Genomic DNA, 18,965 nt, shown 5'->3' with positions numbered 1-18,965 from the left:
TTGGAGAGAAATTTCTAAATTAAAGCTCCTGCTACCATACAGCTATGATTTCGATTGTAGGCCTCTCAGGATTTTGGATACTCGCACTGCTGACCCTCCATGGTGCAGATGTGGGAGGTATTTGCTTTAAGATTATTCAAGCATTTATACTTAATGTCCTCTTCAAATTGCAAGGCTGTTAACTTTTGTGCATCTTTTCCCACAGAGACCAAGAAAAACTCTCTGAATGAGCCTGACGTGCCTTTCCCGCCTGCATTTCCCACAGTGGAGAACCTTGCTGCTGTCTGCCTCCAGGGTCAGGGTCGTCCCAGATACCTGTCCAGCTTCTTCCCAAACTCCGGGGTCAGTCACTTCCGTCGCCGTGGAAATGCCATCAACCGTATGGAGTCGTGGTTCAGTCTGTGCTGCAGAGGACAGGAGGACCAGATCCTCTGCTGCACACAACAAGCTGTGAGTGTGTGTGTGGGGGTGAAATGATATTACATAGGTATTTATACATATATGTATGCAGAGGAAACCTGACTCTTAGCTAGATATATCAGCTTTTGGATTAAATATGAAATATAATTCAGATTCCAATTCGAATGTTATAAAATATTTGAACCTCAAAACAAAAACTACTATGATAAATGCATTTTGTAAAATGTTTCCCCTGCTTTAACAAGCACAACTACACTTAGAACTCTTAGTTTTTCATCAGGGAATATAATATTAAATGTTTAAATGTCCTCATGTACATGTCTTTTTATTTGGGGTTATTTTAAAACAAGAAAATACTTTCTGTATTTATGAATATTTCTGAAGATTTACAAAAAAAAATGTTTCTTTTAAAATCAAATCATAACACGAAAAACATATTTGATATAATGTAACAATGAAAACTGTTGATTTAAAACATAATTCAGGAACAGGTTATATTTATACCAGTTGCCTATTCTTAAAGATAGCTACATGGTGAACAAAAGGCCTCAGAGATTCAGCATGAGTAGCAGATTCAAATACAAATGACAATACGTTTACGTTGACATTACAAAATGTTTTGAAGAATTACTCAATCATAGAGTAATGAAGTCTTCTGCACCCAATAACAAAGCCATATATTTAACAAAGTGAACAGAGAATGGTGAGGATGTGTGCAGATTCAGCTGATGCTTTTGAGGGGAGATGAAATACCACTTTGTGACAGCATGAATGTTTTTCTTACAGTGGAAACAAGCCCTGACCCAGTTCTGTACTGAAGAGTCTTCCACCATGACTGTGGCATATGTGTGCTGTGCGGACACAGGAGAGGCTCGCTGGACGTGCTTCAACAGCGAGCTGCCAAACCCAAACTATGACCCAACCCCAGGCTACACTGCACCCCCGGTCCCTGAGGAGGCAGGATTCACCTTTGATGCAAATGCTTGCTAAGGGATAATCAACATAACATATACAGTATTAAAGAAAACAAAAAACGCATATTGTATAACTTTTAGGGGGTAAGAAAAAAAAATGTGTACAAGATAATAATAAGAGGTATAATGCGATGTATCCCGCCATTCTTATCAGAGAGGAGGACAGTAGGGTGATAACAGCTGAAGTATTATTTTATCTCTGTATTTACCCATGCTTTGTCACAACAACAAGAAAATGTTTTTTTGAATTGCACTCTCTGCACATTTTCACAGTCAACACTCAAATAAGACACTTTCTGACATGTAATGTTGTTTTATTAGAGAAATAAAGGATGAAATGAAGACAGAAAAGATCTCAACTGCTTTTTTTGTCACTTAACAAGCTACTGATAGTGGAATTGACATACATTGGGACAAATGGTAGCTGGAAATAAAAAAACAAGTTGAGTTTTGAAACAAGGTCATGTCATGCACAGTAACAGAAAAATCCCACATGTAATTAAACCTTTTACAAATTGCCCACCAGGGGTCACCGTTTCCTGTAATGAAACACATAGGGGTGTGGGACATTCACAGATCTGTGATCACTAAAACACAGTTTGGAAGTGCTGCTGGGCCTGAATAGCTGGAGCAAAATTCACAAATAAACATAATAAAACATCTTAAAACTGTTTGAATGAGATATTTAAATGTGTACAGTATGTTTTTGTATTCGAACTGTTAATTTGCTCCAGGCCAACAAACGAAAGACCAGATCATTTCCGGTTGTGCTTCAAAATAATTGTGGATCATTCAGAATCAGAACAGATCATCCTTGAGAGTAGGAAAACAGTTGTGATGATAGCAGAACAAATTAAGAAATATATAAAAACTAAATAAAAGTTGCATAGTAGTATAATTGGCACATTTGTGTTGTGAAATTAATCACGTTGTTGTCAGTGTATCAACAGTATTGCAATGGTGAGTGAAATGAAATAAACAATTAGTTAAGTACACATTTAGGTAATTGTACTTTTAGGTAATTATGCATTTAATTTTTCTGAATCAGTTACTGCTTAATCTTTGGTTTGGTAAAACAGGGAAACGCTGATCTGTAGATATCTCGACTATTTGCTTCAGTTCTAATTGCTACTTGGACTCTATTAATGGATCTAAATACCTACTTGAGCATTTAACTACATACGGCTACATACATATATATCTATATTCAGTGGTGTAATGTTAAAGTACAATTACTCAAGTACTGTACTTCAATACGACATTAAGGTACTTATACTTTACTTAAGTATTTCCATTTTATTCTACTAGCTTTTGTACTCAGGTAAGATTTTGCATGCAGGGCTTTTGGTTGTATCAAAGTATTTTAACACTGTAGTATTTCCACCTCTGTCTATATTTTTTTAGCTGGTACGATACATCTATTTTTTCGGTTTGCTAGGCACATTCTGTTTTATACTGAAACTAATTTCACCGGAAATTATACTATTTCTTTGTGGAAGAGAACAGAACACCAAACTGCCGCTTCCGCACTGCTTCCTTGTTTATTAGTTTTAGGTGAAATAGTGCCTTCAGAAGAGTAAGAAGTGTATTTATTCTGTCTTTGGAAACGGCGAGTAATTCTCCACAACCTTTCTGAGTGAGTTGGCTTTCTGTTTGTGTGTTTGTTAGTTAGTAATGAGCCTGACTAGCTTGGCTAAAGTTAGAAAAGTTTAATCAGAGTTAGCAGCTAACTTAGCTTCTGGCTTCGTTATGTTAAATGTCGTAATCCAGACTCCTCAGAAAGTTCTTGCTAGCTCGTTGTAGCATCCACTGAATCCTTCCATTTAACGTTTCTTCAACTTTATTTCCATTACTCACGGTAACTCTCCTGTCCTGTTTATTTTCAAATCCCCCATCACCAGAGCCAATGTGGCTGCTGTCAATATTTGGGGCATGAAGTCATCTGAGGTGTTTTTGTTAAGTAGCTACTTTTTGTCTACACAGATCCCCAGCTAACTGACGTGCTAACACAGAGAAACTGAATACGTTTGATGTCCAGGAGGGAGCCAGGATCTGAGTTTCACCACAACCAAGTCTAGGTTCAGCTTCTGGTCTGAATGGCCACAGCTGCAGAGGAGCCTCCAGGGCTGCCTGGCATCTCTGGCAGTAAGTACTGTTTTATTAAAAAGTTATACACTACCTTTTTATTAGAAGGAATATACCAGATGTATCTGACACGTAAGCTAGCCAATGTCTACCAGGGTCCTATGTTCTACAGCTCAATATCCTCTTAATATGACATTAAGGTTTTATGTTCTCAGCAATACTTTTTTCCATAGGTAGAATGTTTAATGTATGTTTCCATTTGTCAATACGTCACAACCATCCACATACAGCTTATAGCCAACTGATTTGGTACTATCCGATGCCATCAGATTTACAGGCATGTTAGTTTTCTTGACTTTAAATGTTGATATGTCCAAAGTGATCTGATTGATTAGTTTTTCACCAGACAACCTGGATTTGAAACATCAACTTCCCTTTGTTCCTTTGCAATTTTAACTCTTAAGATAGGTATCATTCACAACAACAAGAAAATGTTTTTTTGAATTGCACTCTCTGCACATTTTCACAGTCAACACTCAAATAAGACACTTTCTGACATGTAATGTTGTTTTATTAGAGAAATAAAGGATGAAATGAAGACAGAAAAGATCTCAACTGCTTTTTTTGTCACTTAACAAGCTACTGATAGTGGAATTGACATACATTGGGACAAATGGTAGCTGGAAATAAAAAAACAAGTTGAGTTTTGAAACAAGGTCATGTCATGCACAGTAACAGAATTAGTAACAGATTAGTTTTTCACCAGACAACCTGGATTTGAAACATCAACTTCCCTTTGTTCCTTTGCAATTTTAACTCTTAAGATAGGTATCATTCACCACCAGTCTTTTACAGTGTGAGATCATGTCATGAGACACAGACATGCCTAAAACTCAACACAAGGCTAGACCAACTCAAAATAGAAAAAAGCAACAGAACAACTTTGAGAGGACGTAGCTCTGGTGCAACGTCATTTCACAAGGTTCAACTTACCATGATCGTGTTTCCTCTTTCAAACCATAATTAGAAACGGTGTTGGACCCTCGGGAACATTAGGATGAACCCTTTGAGATGAGTCATTCACTTACATAGGCAGATACATGGACATCGGCTCGGGTTATGGATTTCTTTGGACAAACATGTTTGGGCATGCCACCATTTTATTAGTTAGTAAGTTAGTTACCAAGGTGGTTAATTAACCTAGATGTCACAATGCAAACATGTATCTTCCTAGTTTAACACACAACCTGTGTAACCCTAATAACTGTAATTCTCAAATGATTTCCATTGTTGTGTTGTATCTCGGTTTCCAGGTAATAACACATACCTAGCTTAATCTAAAGCCAAAAATACTTTTTCAGTGGTGCTGAAACTAACAATATTCAGTTTATTATGATATAAAACCGATAAAAGAAGGACTTCTCAATATTTAGTTATTATTTTTCTGTCGATCAGCTCATCATTGCAGCTCTAATCTGTTGTTGTCAAAAGAATTAGCAAAGAGACTCCATTAGCTTTAGCCAGGTGTACCAAAAACCAAGTGAGTGGAGATAAGCTGCAGGACATAGGGCAATTTAGCAAAAACGTTAACTCAGCAAATGTTGTTTTTCTTGTCTAATTAAGTGTTTAAGGACTTTACCGCAAATATATTTTCTCCTTAAAGTGTAACATGACAGAATTTCCCTGTAAATAATTAACCGATGCAAACTGATAGGCACACAGTCACAACATTTTACTTATTCTTAAAATATAAAAGTAAACTATTTAGGGCTAATGTTGACTTTGGACTCCCAGAAACCTACCTATCGACTTTAGCATTCATTAGCCTTGTTTGAACCCAATTTAATAGTAATAGCATACTTATCTAATTCCTCCCATTGCACGCAAAGACCTGCAGACTCAGTTCTGGAGGAGACTGTCTTCTCTCAGAGGTAATGTAAACGAGGTGCGTCTGCATGCTTGTTTCAAAGCTGCACCCTTTGTTTTCCACAGTAGTTGAAATGGTAGATGCTGTTTCAGGCTTTTCTGTGTGATATTTATGCATCCAGTGTGAGATTGCATTTGTCGAATTACCTATTTTCTATTCCTTTTTGTGTATTCATTTCTAAAATGTTTGCTCCTTCCCTTTTTCACTTCAGTTTCGGCTGCGACTCGAAAAAATGCGCCTCCGGAGGTAAGAAATAACTGATTTGTTGGTAGGAAATGCGTAATCTAGCTATGTGTCAATTAGGAAACCCACATTGTGTTCATCTTTACAGATTTTCGGCTGACACATAATCTATTCCTTCCTCTTTGAAAAAAGTACAGAATATTACATTTGAGTGATTTTCCTCTCGTAATTCTCATTTCCACCTTGTTTCTACCAACAGAGTCCCATCACCACCATGTCTCCGGCCATGAAAAAAACCATCGGCCATCGAGGAATTGACACCACGGGGGAGACGACGTATAAGAAGGTAGGGCCGCCATTGACTGACACATTTACTCACTTACAGCTGACAACTATTGTCGCTTTAATATGACTTTTTTTAGAGCCAGACGTGACTCTTTCACACTTTTTGTTTGTCTGGCTAACACTCCGAATGTATTGAGTTTTACCTCAAAAGATGACCTGACATTAAATCCGATATCAAAATAGCTGTGTTGATTGTCTAATCGATTAAATTAAGCTCTACTCTTACTGTTAATATATTTTTAAAAAGCCTAAAAGCAACATGTTATAAGATTGTATTAGTCTGTTTCTTGGCCAGTCCTGTTATTGGGATTGATTATGAGGATAGAGATACAGTGGGGGAAAAAAAGTATTTAGTCAGCCACCAATTGTGCAAGTTCTCCCACTTAAAAAGATGAGAGAGGCCTGTAATTTTCATCCTAGGTATACCTCAACTATGAGAGACAAAATGAGAGAAAAAAAAAATCCAGAAAATCACATTGTCCGATTTTTAAAGAATTTATTTGCAAATTATGATGGAAAATAAGTATTTGTTCAATAACAAAAGTTCATCTCAATACTTTGTTATATCCCCTTTGTTGGCAATGACAGAGGTCAAACGTTTTCTGTAAGTCTTCACAAGGTTTTCACACACTGTTGCTGGTATTTTGGCCCATTCCTCCATGCAGATCTCCTCTAGAGCAGTGATGTTTTGGGGCTGTCGCTGGGCAACACAGACTTTCAACTCCCTCCAAAGATTTTCTATGGGGTTGAGATCTGGAGACTGGTTAGGCCACTCCAGGACCTTGAAATGCTTCTTACGAAGCCACTCCTTCGTTGCCCGGGCGGTGTGTTTGGGATCATTGTCATGCTGAAAGACCCAGCCACGTTTCATCTTCAATGCCCTTGCTGATGGAAGGAGGTTGTCACTCAAAATCTCACGATACATGGCCCCATTCATTCTTTCCTTTACACGGATCAGTCGTCCTGGTCCCTTTGCAGAAAAACAGCCCCAAAGCATGATGTTTCCACCCCCATGTTTCGTATGGTGTTCTTTGGATGCAACTCAGCATTCTTTCTCCTCCAAACACGTCTAGTTGAGTTTTTACCAAAAAGTTCTATTTTGGTTTCATCTGACCATATGACATTCTCCCAATCCTCTTCTGGATCATCTAAATGCTCTCTAGCAAACTTCAGACGGGCCTGGACATGTACTGGCTTAAGCAGGGGGACACGTCTGGCACTGCAGGATTTGAGTCCCTGGCGGCGTAGTGTGTTACTGATGGTAGCCTTTGTTACTTTGGTCACAGCTCTCTGCAGGTCATTGATTAGGTCCCCCCGGCCCCGTGTGGTTCTGGGATTTTTGCTCACCGTTCTTGTGATCATTTTGACCCCACGGGGTGAGATCTTGCGTGGAGCCCCAGATCGAGGGAGATTATCAGTGGTCTTGTATGTCTTCCATTTTCTAATAATTGCTCCCACAGTTTATTTCTTCACACCAAGCTGCTTACCTATTGCAGATTCAGTCTTCCCAGCCTGGTGCAGGTCTACAATTTTGTTTCTGGTGTCCTTTGACAGCTCTTTGGTCTTGGCCATAGTGGAGTTTGGAGTGTGACTGTTTGAGGTTGTGGACAGGTGTCTTTTATACTGATAACGAGTTCAAACAGGTGCCATTAATACAGTTAACAAGTGGAGGACAGAGGAGGCTCTTAAAGAAGAAGTTACAGGTCTGTGAGAGCCAGAATTCTTGTTTGTTTGTAGGTGACCAAATACTTATTTTCCACCATAATTTGCAAATAAATTCTTTAAAAATCAGACAATGTGATTTTCTGGATTTTTTTTTTTCTCTCATTTTGTCTCTCATAGTTGAGGTATACCTAGGAGGAAAATTACAGGCCTCTCATCTTTTTAAGTGGGAGAACTTGAACAACTGGTGGCTGACTAAATACTTTTTTGCCTCACTGTATATAGACATATATATTTGTTATTACATGTGAGATTGCTCTTTCTTCCAGACAACATCATCCGCCCTCCAAGGCGCTATCCAGTTAGGCATCACACACACGGTGGGCAGCTTAACTCAGAAACCTGAGAGAGACGTGCTGCTGCAGGACTTTGAAGTGGTCGAAAGCATCTTCTTTCCTAGGCGAGTCTTAAATATTGTGTGGAAGTAATGATGTTTTGTCTGTGCTACATTATTACTTCTTTACCTAACTCTTGATGTAGTCTAATCCTCTGGCTCTTGTGTATTTTTCTGGCAGTGAGGGCAGTAACCTGACACCAGCCCACCACTATGGAGACTTCAGGTTCAAGACATACGCCCCAATGGCCTTCCGCTACTTCAGGGAGATGTTTGGCATCCGGCCTGACGACTACATGGTATTCTTGATTACTCAGCATCTTATATATTCACAGAAAATGTGCTACATGAACAGTATAGAAAGAGAGATGTGAACTGTGAGAAGAAAGGCGTTATTGAGGAAGTGTAAAGAGTGAAACTGGGGAAGTGTGAAGTAATCGGGTGTTGACACTTAATGTGAAGGTGGAGCTGCGTCTGATGTAAAGGCATGGCTGATCTGTTTTGACTCCCTCCCTCCCCTCCCTCTTTTCTTTTTTTCTTTTCAGTGCACACACACAGTATCACTGATATGTTCATCTACACATTCTTATTTGCAGATAGAATAGATACATCAATAAAATAATGTAAATAATAACCAAGGGTGACGCATACAAAGTAATTGATTTTGATAATAGGATAAATATGTTTAAAAGTTGTTAACCGACTATGTGATACAGGGCAGTCACACTGTAAAGGTATCAAATCTCATCCCATCTGATTTCAAGAACCTCAAAGTATCCCTGATCCAGTATTTAAAAGTCTAAACAATTAAACAGCAATGTGTTGCTTTAGGTTTGATTGTCGGTTTAGTAGAGGGTTACCTTCAGGTTTTATAACGAAAAGATCTGTGAGGAGGTTGGCCAGCTTGTTTCTAACCTCTGAGTCTGTGTTGTTTGTCTGGTTCCAGTACTCTCTGTGTAATGAGTCGCTGATAGAGCTGTCAAACTCCGGTGCCAGTGGATCTCTCTTCTACGTCTCCAGTGATGATGAGTTCATCATCAAGACAGTGCAGCACAAAGAGGCGGAGTTTCTGCAGAAACTGCTTCCAGGATACTTCATGGTAAGATTTGTTGAGTGGCTTTATGTACAAGATGGTATCTGCAGAGAAAAAAAAACTATGGACTGAATCCTACTCAATATACTCTTGTACATTGATCCCTCAAATTCAAAGTATCTTAAATAGAACTTGTGCTGTTACAATTTAACTCTAAGAATGAGAATGAATCAGCAGTTATTTTCATAATCCACTACTCTTAAATCCTAGTCCTTTTTTCATGCAAAGCATTCCATGAACTGGCTGTAGCTCATTCCATGCAAATTTCACATTTAAAAAAACACCTTTTGGCTTTAGTCTGTTGGTTTGAAAGTATGATAGATTTGAATACATTTCATTTAGAAATACAGTCATATTGTAGACCAATGATCCTGAATTCAGGGGAATTCATCCACACAAAACACACTGGACGCTGCACTAAGTCAGAAACCAGAGGAGACTGTGAAGTCCACCTTAGACGGACCACTTTTGGACAAAATGTCCTCTCCGTTAAAGGCAGCTCATTCTGAAATAGCCTCCCAACTGAGATACGGGATTGTCCCACTCTCAATAGTTTTAAAGGTCAACTCAAAGAATGGTTGAGAAACAGACAGACGTGCAATCACCGCTAAATGCACTTTAACACAGGGGTATCTCCTCTTGCACTTTATATGTCGTTGCTGCTACATTGTACTGCCATGTGGTAATGCTTGTGTGCTGCTCTTGCTCTTTTTGCATATCATGTATTTATTTTTGCTATGTTTATAAATGTCATGTTCTTATATGTTGTATGTGAGGGACTGCGGATGGACGGCATATTGTCTTAAGTGTTCATTAATGTGCATTGTCCCTGTTCAAATAAACGATTAGATGAAATGAATGAATCCTTAGAAAAAAGAAACCATTAGATTCTGCTTTAACTGATTTTAAATACTTAGATTTTAATTTGAAGTAACTCAATCCCCAAATATTACCCATACATTATTTGATTGTCTGTGTCTTATTTGCACATTCTAAAATGACACACACCGACTCAAGATTTCTTAACAATGTGGGATGATTTGTTATCTTTTACTCATTTGATTTATAATTTACGTATTTTTCAGTTTAGTCAACCATTTCGTTTTTTAATCATTTAAATCGCTTTAAACGTTCTTCTTCTCTGCCATCGTCTAGAACCTGAACCAGAACAAGCGGACCTTATTACCAAAGTTTTACGGTCTGTACTGCGTCCAGGCAGCGGGTAAGAACATCCGCATTGTAGTCATGAACAATCTGCTGCCGAGCTCCGTGCGGATGCACCTCAAGTACGATCTGAAGGGCTCCACCTACAAGAGACGAGCTTCAGCTAAAGAGAGGGAGAAGGCCGTGCCCACATACAAGGACCTGGATTTCATGCAGAACATGCAGGACGGGCTGTTACTGGAGGGGGACAAGTACCATGCTGTTTGCAAGACCCTCCAGAGAGACTGTCTGGTGAGAGAGCCACAGTGATGCCTGCTTAAACATTACATAAAAGATCATACACAAATCAGTAATAGAAAAACACATCTGCTTTTTTCCCCCTCATATTCTTCTCTTTCTAATTCATTTGTATTCCCATGTTGGTGTGTTCCTTGATTTCCTTCCAGCTTTTGCAAAGTTTTAAGATTATGGACTACAGCCTTCTGGTGGGAGTCCACAATGTTGATCAGGCGTGTTTAGAGCATGCTGGCGAAGAGGCAGTTGCCGGGGCAGCGGACCAGAGGAGGCCGCAGGGTCAGAAGTCCCTCTACAGCACTGCTATCGAGGCCATCCAGGCTGATGTGGGGCGCATGGGATCACAGGACACAGAGGACAAGTGAGTTACTGATTTTCAGTTGCCAGAGAGCGGTCATGTTTACTGAAATGCATTAAATCTAATTGTTTTTGTTTTAATTTGAACAGAACTGGAGGAATCCCAGCACGCAACTCAAAAGGCGAGAGGCAGCTGGTGTATATTGGTATCATTGACATTCTGCAGTCCTATAGGTAAGCACATTTTATTAAGTTTTAATCTACAAACCCCTCATCCAGTCACTGATTCACTCTCTACACTCTCTTCTATGCTCTCTCTGTGTTAACCCAGGATGTGTTCAGGTGTACTGAGTGTCATCTGGGCTATATGTGTTGTTTTTCAGATTTGTAAAGAGGCTTGAACACTCGTGGAAAGCGCTGGTACACGATGGGGTAAGGTACCACCACTCTTATCAGATGATTGTGTTATAAATGAAAATATTCACAGTACATGTAACCCGTGAATCATTCCTCTTCTGTAGGACACTGTATCGGTTCACAGACCGAGTTTCTACGCGGACCGATTTCACAAGTTCATGTGCAATGTCGTCTTCAGGAAGCTATCTATATGTAAGTAGATTTTTTCACCATCTTAACGATTGCACTGTGATTGGATTTCTCAAACTATTTGTAGATCTGGTCTGGGAAACATTTGGCCACAAATCTTTTATGGTGTAAACGCTAATATATCTCGATGCATCGAGACAAGGACGTAGCAGGAAAATACGTCATCAAAACCTCTTGTTTTGTTCCTCCATTCTTATCTCTAGTTGATTCTCATGTTGCTTGTGAAGTAAAATAATATCAAATAGGCTCTGTAGTCCAAACTAAAATGACAAACTTTTAATTGCTACCATATGATGTTAACACTGCATCACTGCTTCCCATAGGTAACTTAATAACCATCAGATTAGTTCGCTTACACTGGCTTTGTGTATGACATCTGAAATGTCAAAAAAGACCATATTGATGTGAGTGCATCAAACATATTTCGCTATTTGGGTTTCATTTTTGGTTGACACGGATCGAGGAGTGTATTACCGCCTCGTCAAAAACAACAATACATTTGGTCTAGGCAAACAGAAATGATATGTTGGATTTGAATGAGATCTGATCACTTGAGATACATGTTGAGACATATTCTAATGCGTGTGAAGTGAAGTACTTCCAGCTGCGGTAGGATCACTAAAGAGGAATGTTAATGCCAGGTGCAAACAAGGTCTGTGTGCACGAGTATGAGCGCTGGAACCCTGCGGTGCAGCACAGATCACAACTGTTGCCATGCAATAAAAGTTTGGGATTCCTGTTGGGAGCTTCCTCCGTGAGACCTATTTCTTGCCTTGGATGCTGATTTAATATCCTGCCAATAGCAAATAATATGGGTCAACATGGATCCCTTTAAGCCATTCAACAAACAAAGTCACAAACATATTATGGAATGTATCTTGGCACCAGGATTGCATTGCCACACCCTGTGCAGCGCATCTCCTCGTGTCAGTGCACACTCGTGCCCTGACACCAACATTGAGCCCATAATGTCTGAGTTTAGGACTGTTCATTGATCCTTTTCCCTCTTGTATGTAGTGAAGACCTCGCCATCTAAGAAGCGACGAGCCGTGTCACATGCTCCTCTGAGAAAGCTGGCTGGACCGGGGCCTCCTCTGTCGACTCAAGTGAGCATCAACAGCCAGCACCCTGTTTTCCAAAGTCAAAGCAGCGATGAGACCAAAGAAGAAACCGAAGGAGACAAAGGTAAGAACTGGAAAGAGGAATTGTATGTTTCAGCTGGAGTGCAGAAAACTCATTCTGCTTTGTGCAGATTAAGTCCTACAGCGTGTCCCAGCATGTGAAGTGCTTCTCTCACAACACAGCAATAACTGTTTTCACTCCCGTTCCACCCAGTCCTTCAGTCAGGTCGTCCTGACCTCCTCCCAAAGACCTTACCGCCCAGCAACGCTGTTGGCAAACCTGCTGAAACCGCCTCCTCCACCTCCTTGGGAGACCCTGCTCCAACAAGTCAGCCTCCGCCTCCCTCTGAGGACACATACATGTCGGTGGGAGTGGATTTAAACAACACATCAAGCAAAGACCAGGAGCACAGCACCACCAAGAGGTAAGAGGAAAAATACTCATTAAGATGTTTTTATATGAGAGATCCTCAGCAGGATATTTAAATGTGTTCGGTACTTACATAGATTATAAAAAAGATTATAAAATATATAGTCTAAAAGGCAATTATAAAACGTGTGTTTTTCTTATATTTAATTTAAAATAACATTTAAATACTGTTAGTAATGTTTTTCTTGCAGCTTATTGTCGCAAGCCATCTTCGATTTAATGCAATGTGTGAATGGCCGCTTCTGTAGCAGCTTAAAGCCATGTAGTCTGGTTTAATCGAGTACAGCTTAAATACAATTTGAATTTATTGATTTGAAAAACATTCAAATAATTATGGGTGGGGGATTGGTGGTTGAATTTTCCGCAACTGATTGCTTAGGAGCTTTCACACCAAGTACTTTTCCCAGGAATAGTTCCCGGAACTTAGTTCCCCGGAAATCTTTAGTTCCGGAACTATCTAGTAGATCGCGTTCACACCGGAATAGAGTGGCAAAGTCATGCCCATCTACTTCCGGTCCATGGGACCTTATTTCAGAAAAATTATGCATTGAAGTCAATGAAGAGAGAAAACGTATCTTTCGATCCCGTTTGAATTTAGCCATGAATTACACATATGATGTTTGTCAATCATTTTCATGTCAAAAAAGTCACAGTTTGTCGTAAAACTGTTGAAATATAAGACGCAATAATACGCAACTAGAAAGACGACAAATCCCAGAGTCGCGTAAGTGATGTCATAACTGTTTTCCTCAACTAAGAGATAGCTAAGATCAGCGCCATATATATATATATATATATATATATATATATATATATATATATATATATATATATATATATATATATAATCTATCTATATGGCGCTGGCTAAGATAAGATAACTTTAACAAGATGCCTGTGTGCTTGGTACCAGGTTGTTATCATACCAGCAATGGGTCTTGCTCGTTCTTTCGCTTCCCGTCTGATGAAAGGACCAGGAGTGGCTGGATCAAGTTAGCTACCTAGCTAGTAGCTAGCACGTTAGTTAGCATTACAGCCTTCTCATTTTTTTTAGCCTTAACATACTTGTATTCACTGAATTTCACTCTCTGCCTTTAACGGTTCGTTGTAGCTCCAATAGCTCCAGCCCCCACCCTCCCTGTGAGCACAGTGTGCTCTGATTGGTCGGGACGTTGTGAATCACGCTGAGCTCCGTGGAGGTGTGGTTTCCGTGACACAAAGTCACAGCCGAAGTAAAAACAATAAGTGTGGCTTGATATTGAGTAAGAAAAAGTTTAATAAACGCTGTGAGAATGGGTCTGCAGAGAGAATTTCACCGCGATCCCAACTGTCTGTTATCAGCCTGCAGCCAGGGAGGAGAGATCAGCAGAGCTGCCTGCACTGAGTGTGTGTGTGAGGAAGTCCGTGGATTGGTCAATTTGGACCAATCAGCGGGGGCTTAACGTAACGGCTCCGCGGACGTAACGTAACGGCTCCACGGATTGGTCCATTTGGTTCCGGGTACCGCATGACATCATGCGGTACCCGGAAGAATCAATGGACAGTGACGTATCTCCAACGAGGCGTTTTGGGGAGGTATTTTCTGTGTTAGAGTTTTACTCGCTACAGGGTGTACTTTGAGGGTTTTGACTCTGCAGACCGTTTACATGCAGAAAAACCTTCATAACACACAAGGGGACGGGTAATAACCGGAAAAGCATGACATGGGACCTTTAAGTAACCCAACATGTTAAACAGTAAGAGTAGTATTAGTCATATTTCGTGAAACCTTTGAAGAGTACTGTCACACCGGTATGATCATTCTATAATACACAACTTAAGCCTGGGGGAGAAATGCTAAAGCCACATTAGCATCTGCGATCTTTTCTACTTCACGCTATCTGCACAAATGTTTGACATTAAACATTAAAAAGACCAGGTAAGTTCAGAGAGAATCAAAGGAAGGCAGGCAGGCTGCTTTGCATGACATTCTTCTGGACGCGTTTCATTGTGGTGATAGTGAGGGTAGTCAATCCTTTTGTTGACAAGACAGTAGTGACGGCCATCTTGGTGACGTGTGTTGTTCTCATGGATGTATTCTGCGAGACCAGAGATGTAGTTCATTCAGCGTTTCACACAAACAAATGTGTTACTTCACAGTTTAACGACACATTTAATTTTTTTGACTTTCAAAATTACCTTTTAAATTGACAAACATCATATGTGTAATTCGTGGCACAATTTAAATGGGATCGAAAGATAATCTTTCTCTCTCCATTGACTTCAATACATGTATATGTCGGAAGGGGAGGGACTTTGCCACTCTATAATAACAACTGGATACAGCGTGGGAGGCGGGGCCTCATTAATTTCCTCTCATTAATGAGAGTTGCTCATTGGCGCATGAAGACAAAGTGGCCCACTCTTGAGAGCGAAACGTCACGAAAGTATTCATATAATCATATAATCCACTCTTATTGTGCATCCATGGGTAAAGGTAAAACTCATGTAGTACTGAACACGTCACATAAATGTGCCGGGCGGCGCGGTTCCTTGGGTTAGATCCGCGTTCATAATGCCGAGGAAAATAACGTTATTAGCACATTTTACAACTTGAGGACCGAATGTTTTTAATAAGGGCTATACAAATGATCATACTGGGTAGTTTATTTAGTTTAAAAAAAAATATCAAACGATTTACAGACGTCTCTTTCCCTATGTTAGTCAATGGGAAAAAGTATTTCCGGGCCCAGCGACTGATATGGAAGTGTAGTAACGCCGTTTGGTCACAACGAATATTTTCCTCAGAGTCCGGGGCACTTCCTGGGGGCTTGCTAAAAAGGGGTGAGAAGGTTCGCAAAAAAACGTTCTAGTTCCAGATCTTTTTGGTGTGAACGCAAAATTCCAGGAACTATTGGAACTACTCCTGGGAAAAGTACTCAGGCGTGAAAACGCCTTTTCACATGACGCATAATGAATACAGGATGTTCTGTATTGATATTTGTATCACTTGACGGGTCCTGGTATTGAATCTGGTATCATTTCGCCATTACAGCCCAACCCTTGTCGATAATGAACATTTTTAGTTGCAAATAAAAAAAAAATAATCTTTATGGTGAATGAGGCATTATCATTTTTTATAAAGTTTTCTGATTTGGTTTAAGCCTCAAAGACCTTCTGTAAAGGCGTCGTACAAATCCCAACGATCGTACTGTTAATGGCTATGACTATTACACTGGTATACCTGCAGAAATGTCAACTAACCAGAACCTCAGGAAATACGGCGTGTTGAGGAAGTGCAGCGTCTTAAGAAGGGACATCTAGACTTTTAAATAACAACCTAACTAAAAACGAGGAATAGTTTATGTATACTTTTGGAAGTAACTAGAAGGATTTAAGTGAATAACTTTTTGTCAGATCAGAAGTTGTAGTTTTGTTGTATATTCGTTTTTTTCACAATGAGTTATATTGTTCAATTTTACTACTCTGCTCCTGTGTTGCTTGCAGAACTCAGTTTGAAGAAATCGGTTCTGTGGAGGTCGTCTCACTTCGTGACATTGTTCCTGCTGCAAGCAAATGCTCTGTAAGTTAATAAAATCCTCTGAATCTTGTGACACCTTTAGCTCATTCTGGGTATTTTTCTTTTTTAATTGTGTTCATTGTTTTTGGTTTACAGGTGTAGAAAAATGAACAGAGACAAACTTGGAAGATGTTATGAGCACAAATGTTACAACCTCTCATTTGGTGAGATTTGAGGTATAGTTATATATCGTTTCAGTGAGACCAAGTGGGATTTTAAATGTTTTTTTGTTTAGTTTTTGCACTTTGATTTCCAAATCTCAACATGGTGTGAGCATGTTAGCGGGTGGTTGTGTCGGACACTAGTGATTGCGGGTACATTAAGGCTATGATGCTTATTGAACACTATTATTCATCTCATTGGAAAGCTTTTTTATGCACAATCAAGGATTATTCTTGGCACCGACGTGCCCATCTCCATTTAGAGTGTAACAAGAGGACTTTGCCTTATTTAAGCAATGTTACCAATTGAATTGTATTCTTTTTTTTATTTCTCCTTCTTTGGTGTATAACAAACGCTGTCGCACATCATCATGCATACTTGGATCTGTAAGTGTCTCAAGCCCAGAGTATCATGTATGGCTTGAATGCTTTAACACCAAACCATGTCATATGTGTTTCAGAACACAGTTTTAAATAAAAGTTTTAATTTTTTACTGAAATTACTGTATTCATAATGGGTATGCTGCCTTTTTCAAGTCTACTCTTAATGCAAACCATGCTAGAAGAACACGTGGTCCTCAGCTTGCCTTTTCTATTCAACCAGCCATTATAATAACTGACTGTGAATTCTAAATGACTCCTCTTCTGTTCAGGTCAAAAGGTTTATTGAAAGCAGTGTTTATACTTATAAACTGTACGATCTGATATCAATTTCAGGCCTAGTGTGTACATGTCCAATGTCCAAATGTGACGCAAGTACTGGTACTCGAATGGCTTTAAACAAAGCACCACAACAAACCCTGAGCTTGGGTCTATCTCATGAAGCAAGAATAGTGAGTTAGTCAGCTAAATTTAGTGTGGATAAAAGAACTCCTTACATATGGGCTGTGAGGGTGACAATTCCCTTTTCTTACAGGCCCCTTTCTTACAGGAGTTAAAAAAACAACAGCATTTAGTTTAAAGTGTCATGTACACTGTGTGTATGACATTATTACAAATGCAGTACAATCATCTTGTTTTCATTATAATTTATAACATTGGTATTATAATATAATACATGCTTGTAGTACAAGGTGTCCCACTACATCTCTAAACATGCAGGGCAATGCTAACTTAGATGTACCTGTAGTCTATAAACTATTGTTTCATAGTATTCCTATTTGTTCAGTGTAGTATGAACACATTCTAACACTGCAGCCACTGCACACAAAACTGTTTGTTTCTTTTTGGATGGTGTATGTGTGCGTGCTTGCCGTTTTTATCTTTTTACATTTCATCCACGAGAAAAAAAGTTTGCCGAATGTCATTGGGTGGGATGCAGTGGCCAAAAGGAAATTAGCAATATGGTTTCAAAGGAGTTTTTGACTTTGTTGCTGATTACTTCAAACTATACCACATTTTATAAATATTTTTATTTGCATGTTGGCACTATTTGTGGTCCGATGCTATAAGTGAAAAAAGCTAAGTATAAACTCAACATGGATTATTTAAATTTGAGTAATCTACTTCCAACACCTCTACTACTTATGTCAACCATATATTAAGTGTATTTTCAACCTGATTCATGTTTGACTGTTTTATTATTTTAAGCTTTTTGTATTCCTGTTCCTGCTCTTATATTACAGTGGGACTTCCTATGGTTAATGGTGATAATGACGTAAATATAACATTTGTCATCTTTTAATAAAACCATTAAGAAAAAGACACATTGTTAGTGTAAAGTGTGTTGAGGCTCATAAACTAAATAATATTTTTGACAGGCCCCAACCAAGGCACAGTTGTAATTTTATTTGTCTTAATTTAACATTGAAAGATGCTTTGACCATGCAACAAAAATCTTTGTTTACATCGTATATATTCCTGAATGATAAAACGATGCATAACATTAAATTAATTGATAATATTCCCACCAACATAAGTTTAAAAAGCATCATTTGGGTTCATTTATACTTCCTGTAAATTATATTTTATTCTGCTGGCTGTTCAATCTGTCAGCCAATTATGTCCCCATATTTAAAGTAAAACTGTTTCTCATTGAATAAACTCCAAATCAGTCGCACATGCAGCCTATGAACCTAACATGTACATAGTTATATGTATTATAGTATTTATTACTGAATGTATTGCTCTGGTGCCCAGAATGTTTATGAATAGTGATAATGGATTGAAAACGTGCCTTTCTATAGCACAGCATCTATCTAAGGCTGCTTTCTTAAATCATAATGTATTTCTTTCTGTATAATTTGTTAG

The 18,965-nt window shown here is 39.0% G+C and overlaps 2 protein-coding genes across 4 annotated transcripts; both read left to right on the top strand.

The window, feature by feature from the left end:
- ecm1a (extracellular matrix protein 1a) lies at positions 1-1,736 on the top strand. The gene is made up of 3 exons (XM_079655873.1): positions 1-117; positions 206-450; positions 1,207-1,736. Exons 1-3 carry the CDS (start codon positions 45-47, stop codon positions 1,408-1,410), a joined length of 522 nt encoding a protein of 173 aa, XP_079511999.1. The 5' UTR covers positions 1-44; the 3' UTR covers positions 1,411-1,736.
- A 1,154-nt stretch (positions 1,737-2,890) lies between these two features.
- On the top strand, positions 2,891-18,419 carry LOC307021590 (phosphatidylinositol 4-phosphate 5-kinase type-1 alpha-like). Of its 3 annotated transcripts, XM_079653805.1 has the most exons (17): positions 2,891-3,030; positions 3,378-3,539; positions 5,369-5,410; positions 5,618-5,652; positions 5,849-5,935; positions 7,926-8,056; positions 8,172-8,289; positions 8,937-9,089; positions 10,239-10,538; positions 10,694-10,902; positions 10,989-11,072; positions 11,222-11,270; positions 11,360-11,447; positions 12,462-12,629; positions 12,780-12,990; positions 16,482-16,557; positions 16,651-18,419. In XM_079653805.1, exons 2-17 carry the CDS (start codon positions 3,491-3,493, stop codon positions 16,654-16,656), a joined length of 1,806 nt encoding a protein of 601 aa, XP_079509931.1. In that variant the 5' UTR covers positions 2,891-3,030; positions 3,378-3,490; the 3' UTR covers positions 16,657-18,419. The 3 variants fall into 3 exon arrangements, with proteins under 3 accessions (XP_079509931.1, XP_079509930.1, XP_079509932.1); XM_079653804.1 differs by lacking the exon at positions 16,651-18,419 and having other exon boundaries at positions 16,482-16,644; XM_079653806.1 differs by lacking the exons at positions 5,369-5,410; positions 16,651-18,419 and having other exon boundaries at positions 16,482-16,644.
- Positions 18,420-18,965: the final 546 nt, after the last annotated feature.

Source organism: Notothenia rossii (assembly GCF_949606895.1).
Source record: "Notothenia rossii genome assembly, chromosome: 10".
NCBI lineage: Eukaryota > Metazoa > Chordata > Actinopteri > Perciformes > Nototheniidae > Notothenia > Notothenia rossii.
This window is presented reverse-complemented; position numbering and strand designations above follow the sequence as displayed.

What these genes read in the sequence shown, in the direction of transcription:
- LOC307021590 (XM_079653804.1), top strand. Translation starts at nt 3,491, where the DNA reads ATGGCCACAGCTGCAGAGGAGCCTCCAGGGCTGCCTGGCATCTCTGGC. An exon ending in GGGAGACGACGTATAAGAAG is followed by an intron (nt 5,936 to 7,925) that starts GTAGGGCCGCCA and finishes TCTTTCTTCCAG; the next exon opens with ACAACATCATCCGCCCTCCA. An exon ending in TCACAGGACACAGAGGACAA is followed by an intron (nt 10,903 to 10,988) that starts GTGAGTTACTGA and finishes TAATTTGAACAG; the next exon opens with AACTGGAGGAATCCCAGCAC.
- ecm1a (XM_079655873.1), top strand. Translation starts at nt 45, where the DNA reads ATGATTTCGATTGTAGGCCTCTCAGGATTTTGGATACTCGCACTGCTG. An exon ending in CCATGGTGCAGATGTGGGAG is followed by an intron (nt 118 to 205) that starts GTATTTGCTTTA and finishes CTTTTCCCACAG; the next exon opens with AGACCAAGAAAAACTCTCTG. An exon ending in TCTGCTGCACACAACAAGCT is followed by an intron (nt 451 to 1,206) that starts GTGAGTGTGTGT and finishes TTTTTCTTACAG; the next exon opens with TGGAAACAAGCCCTGACCCA.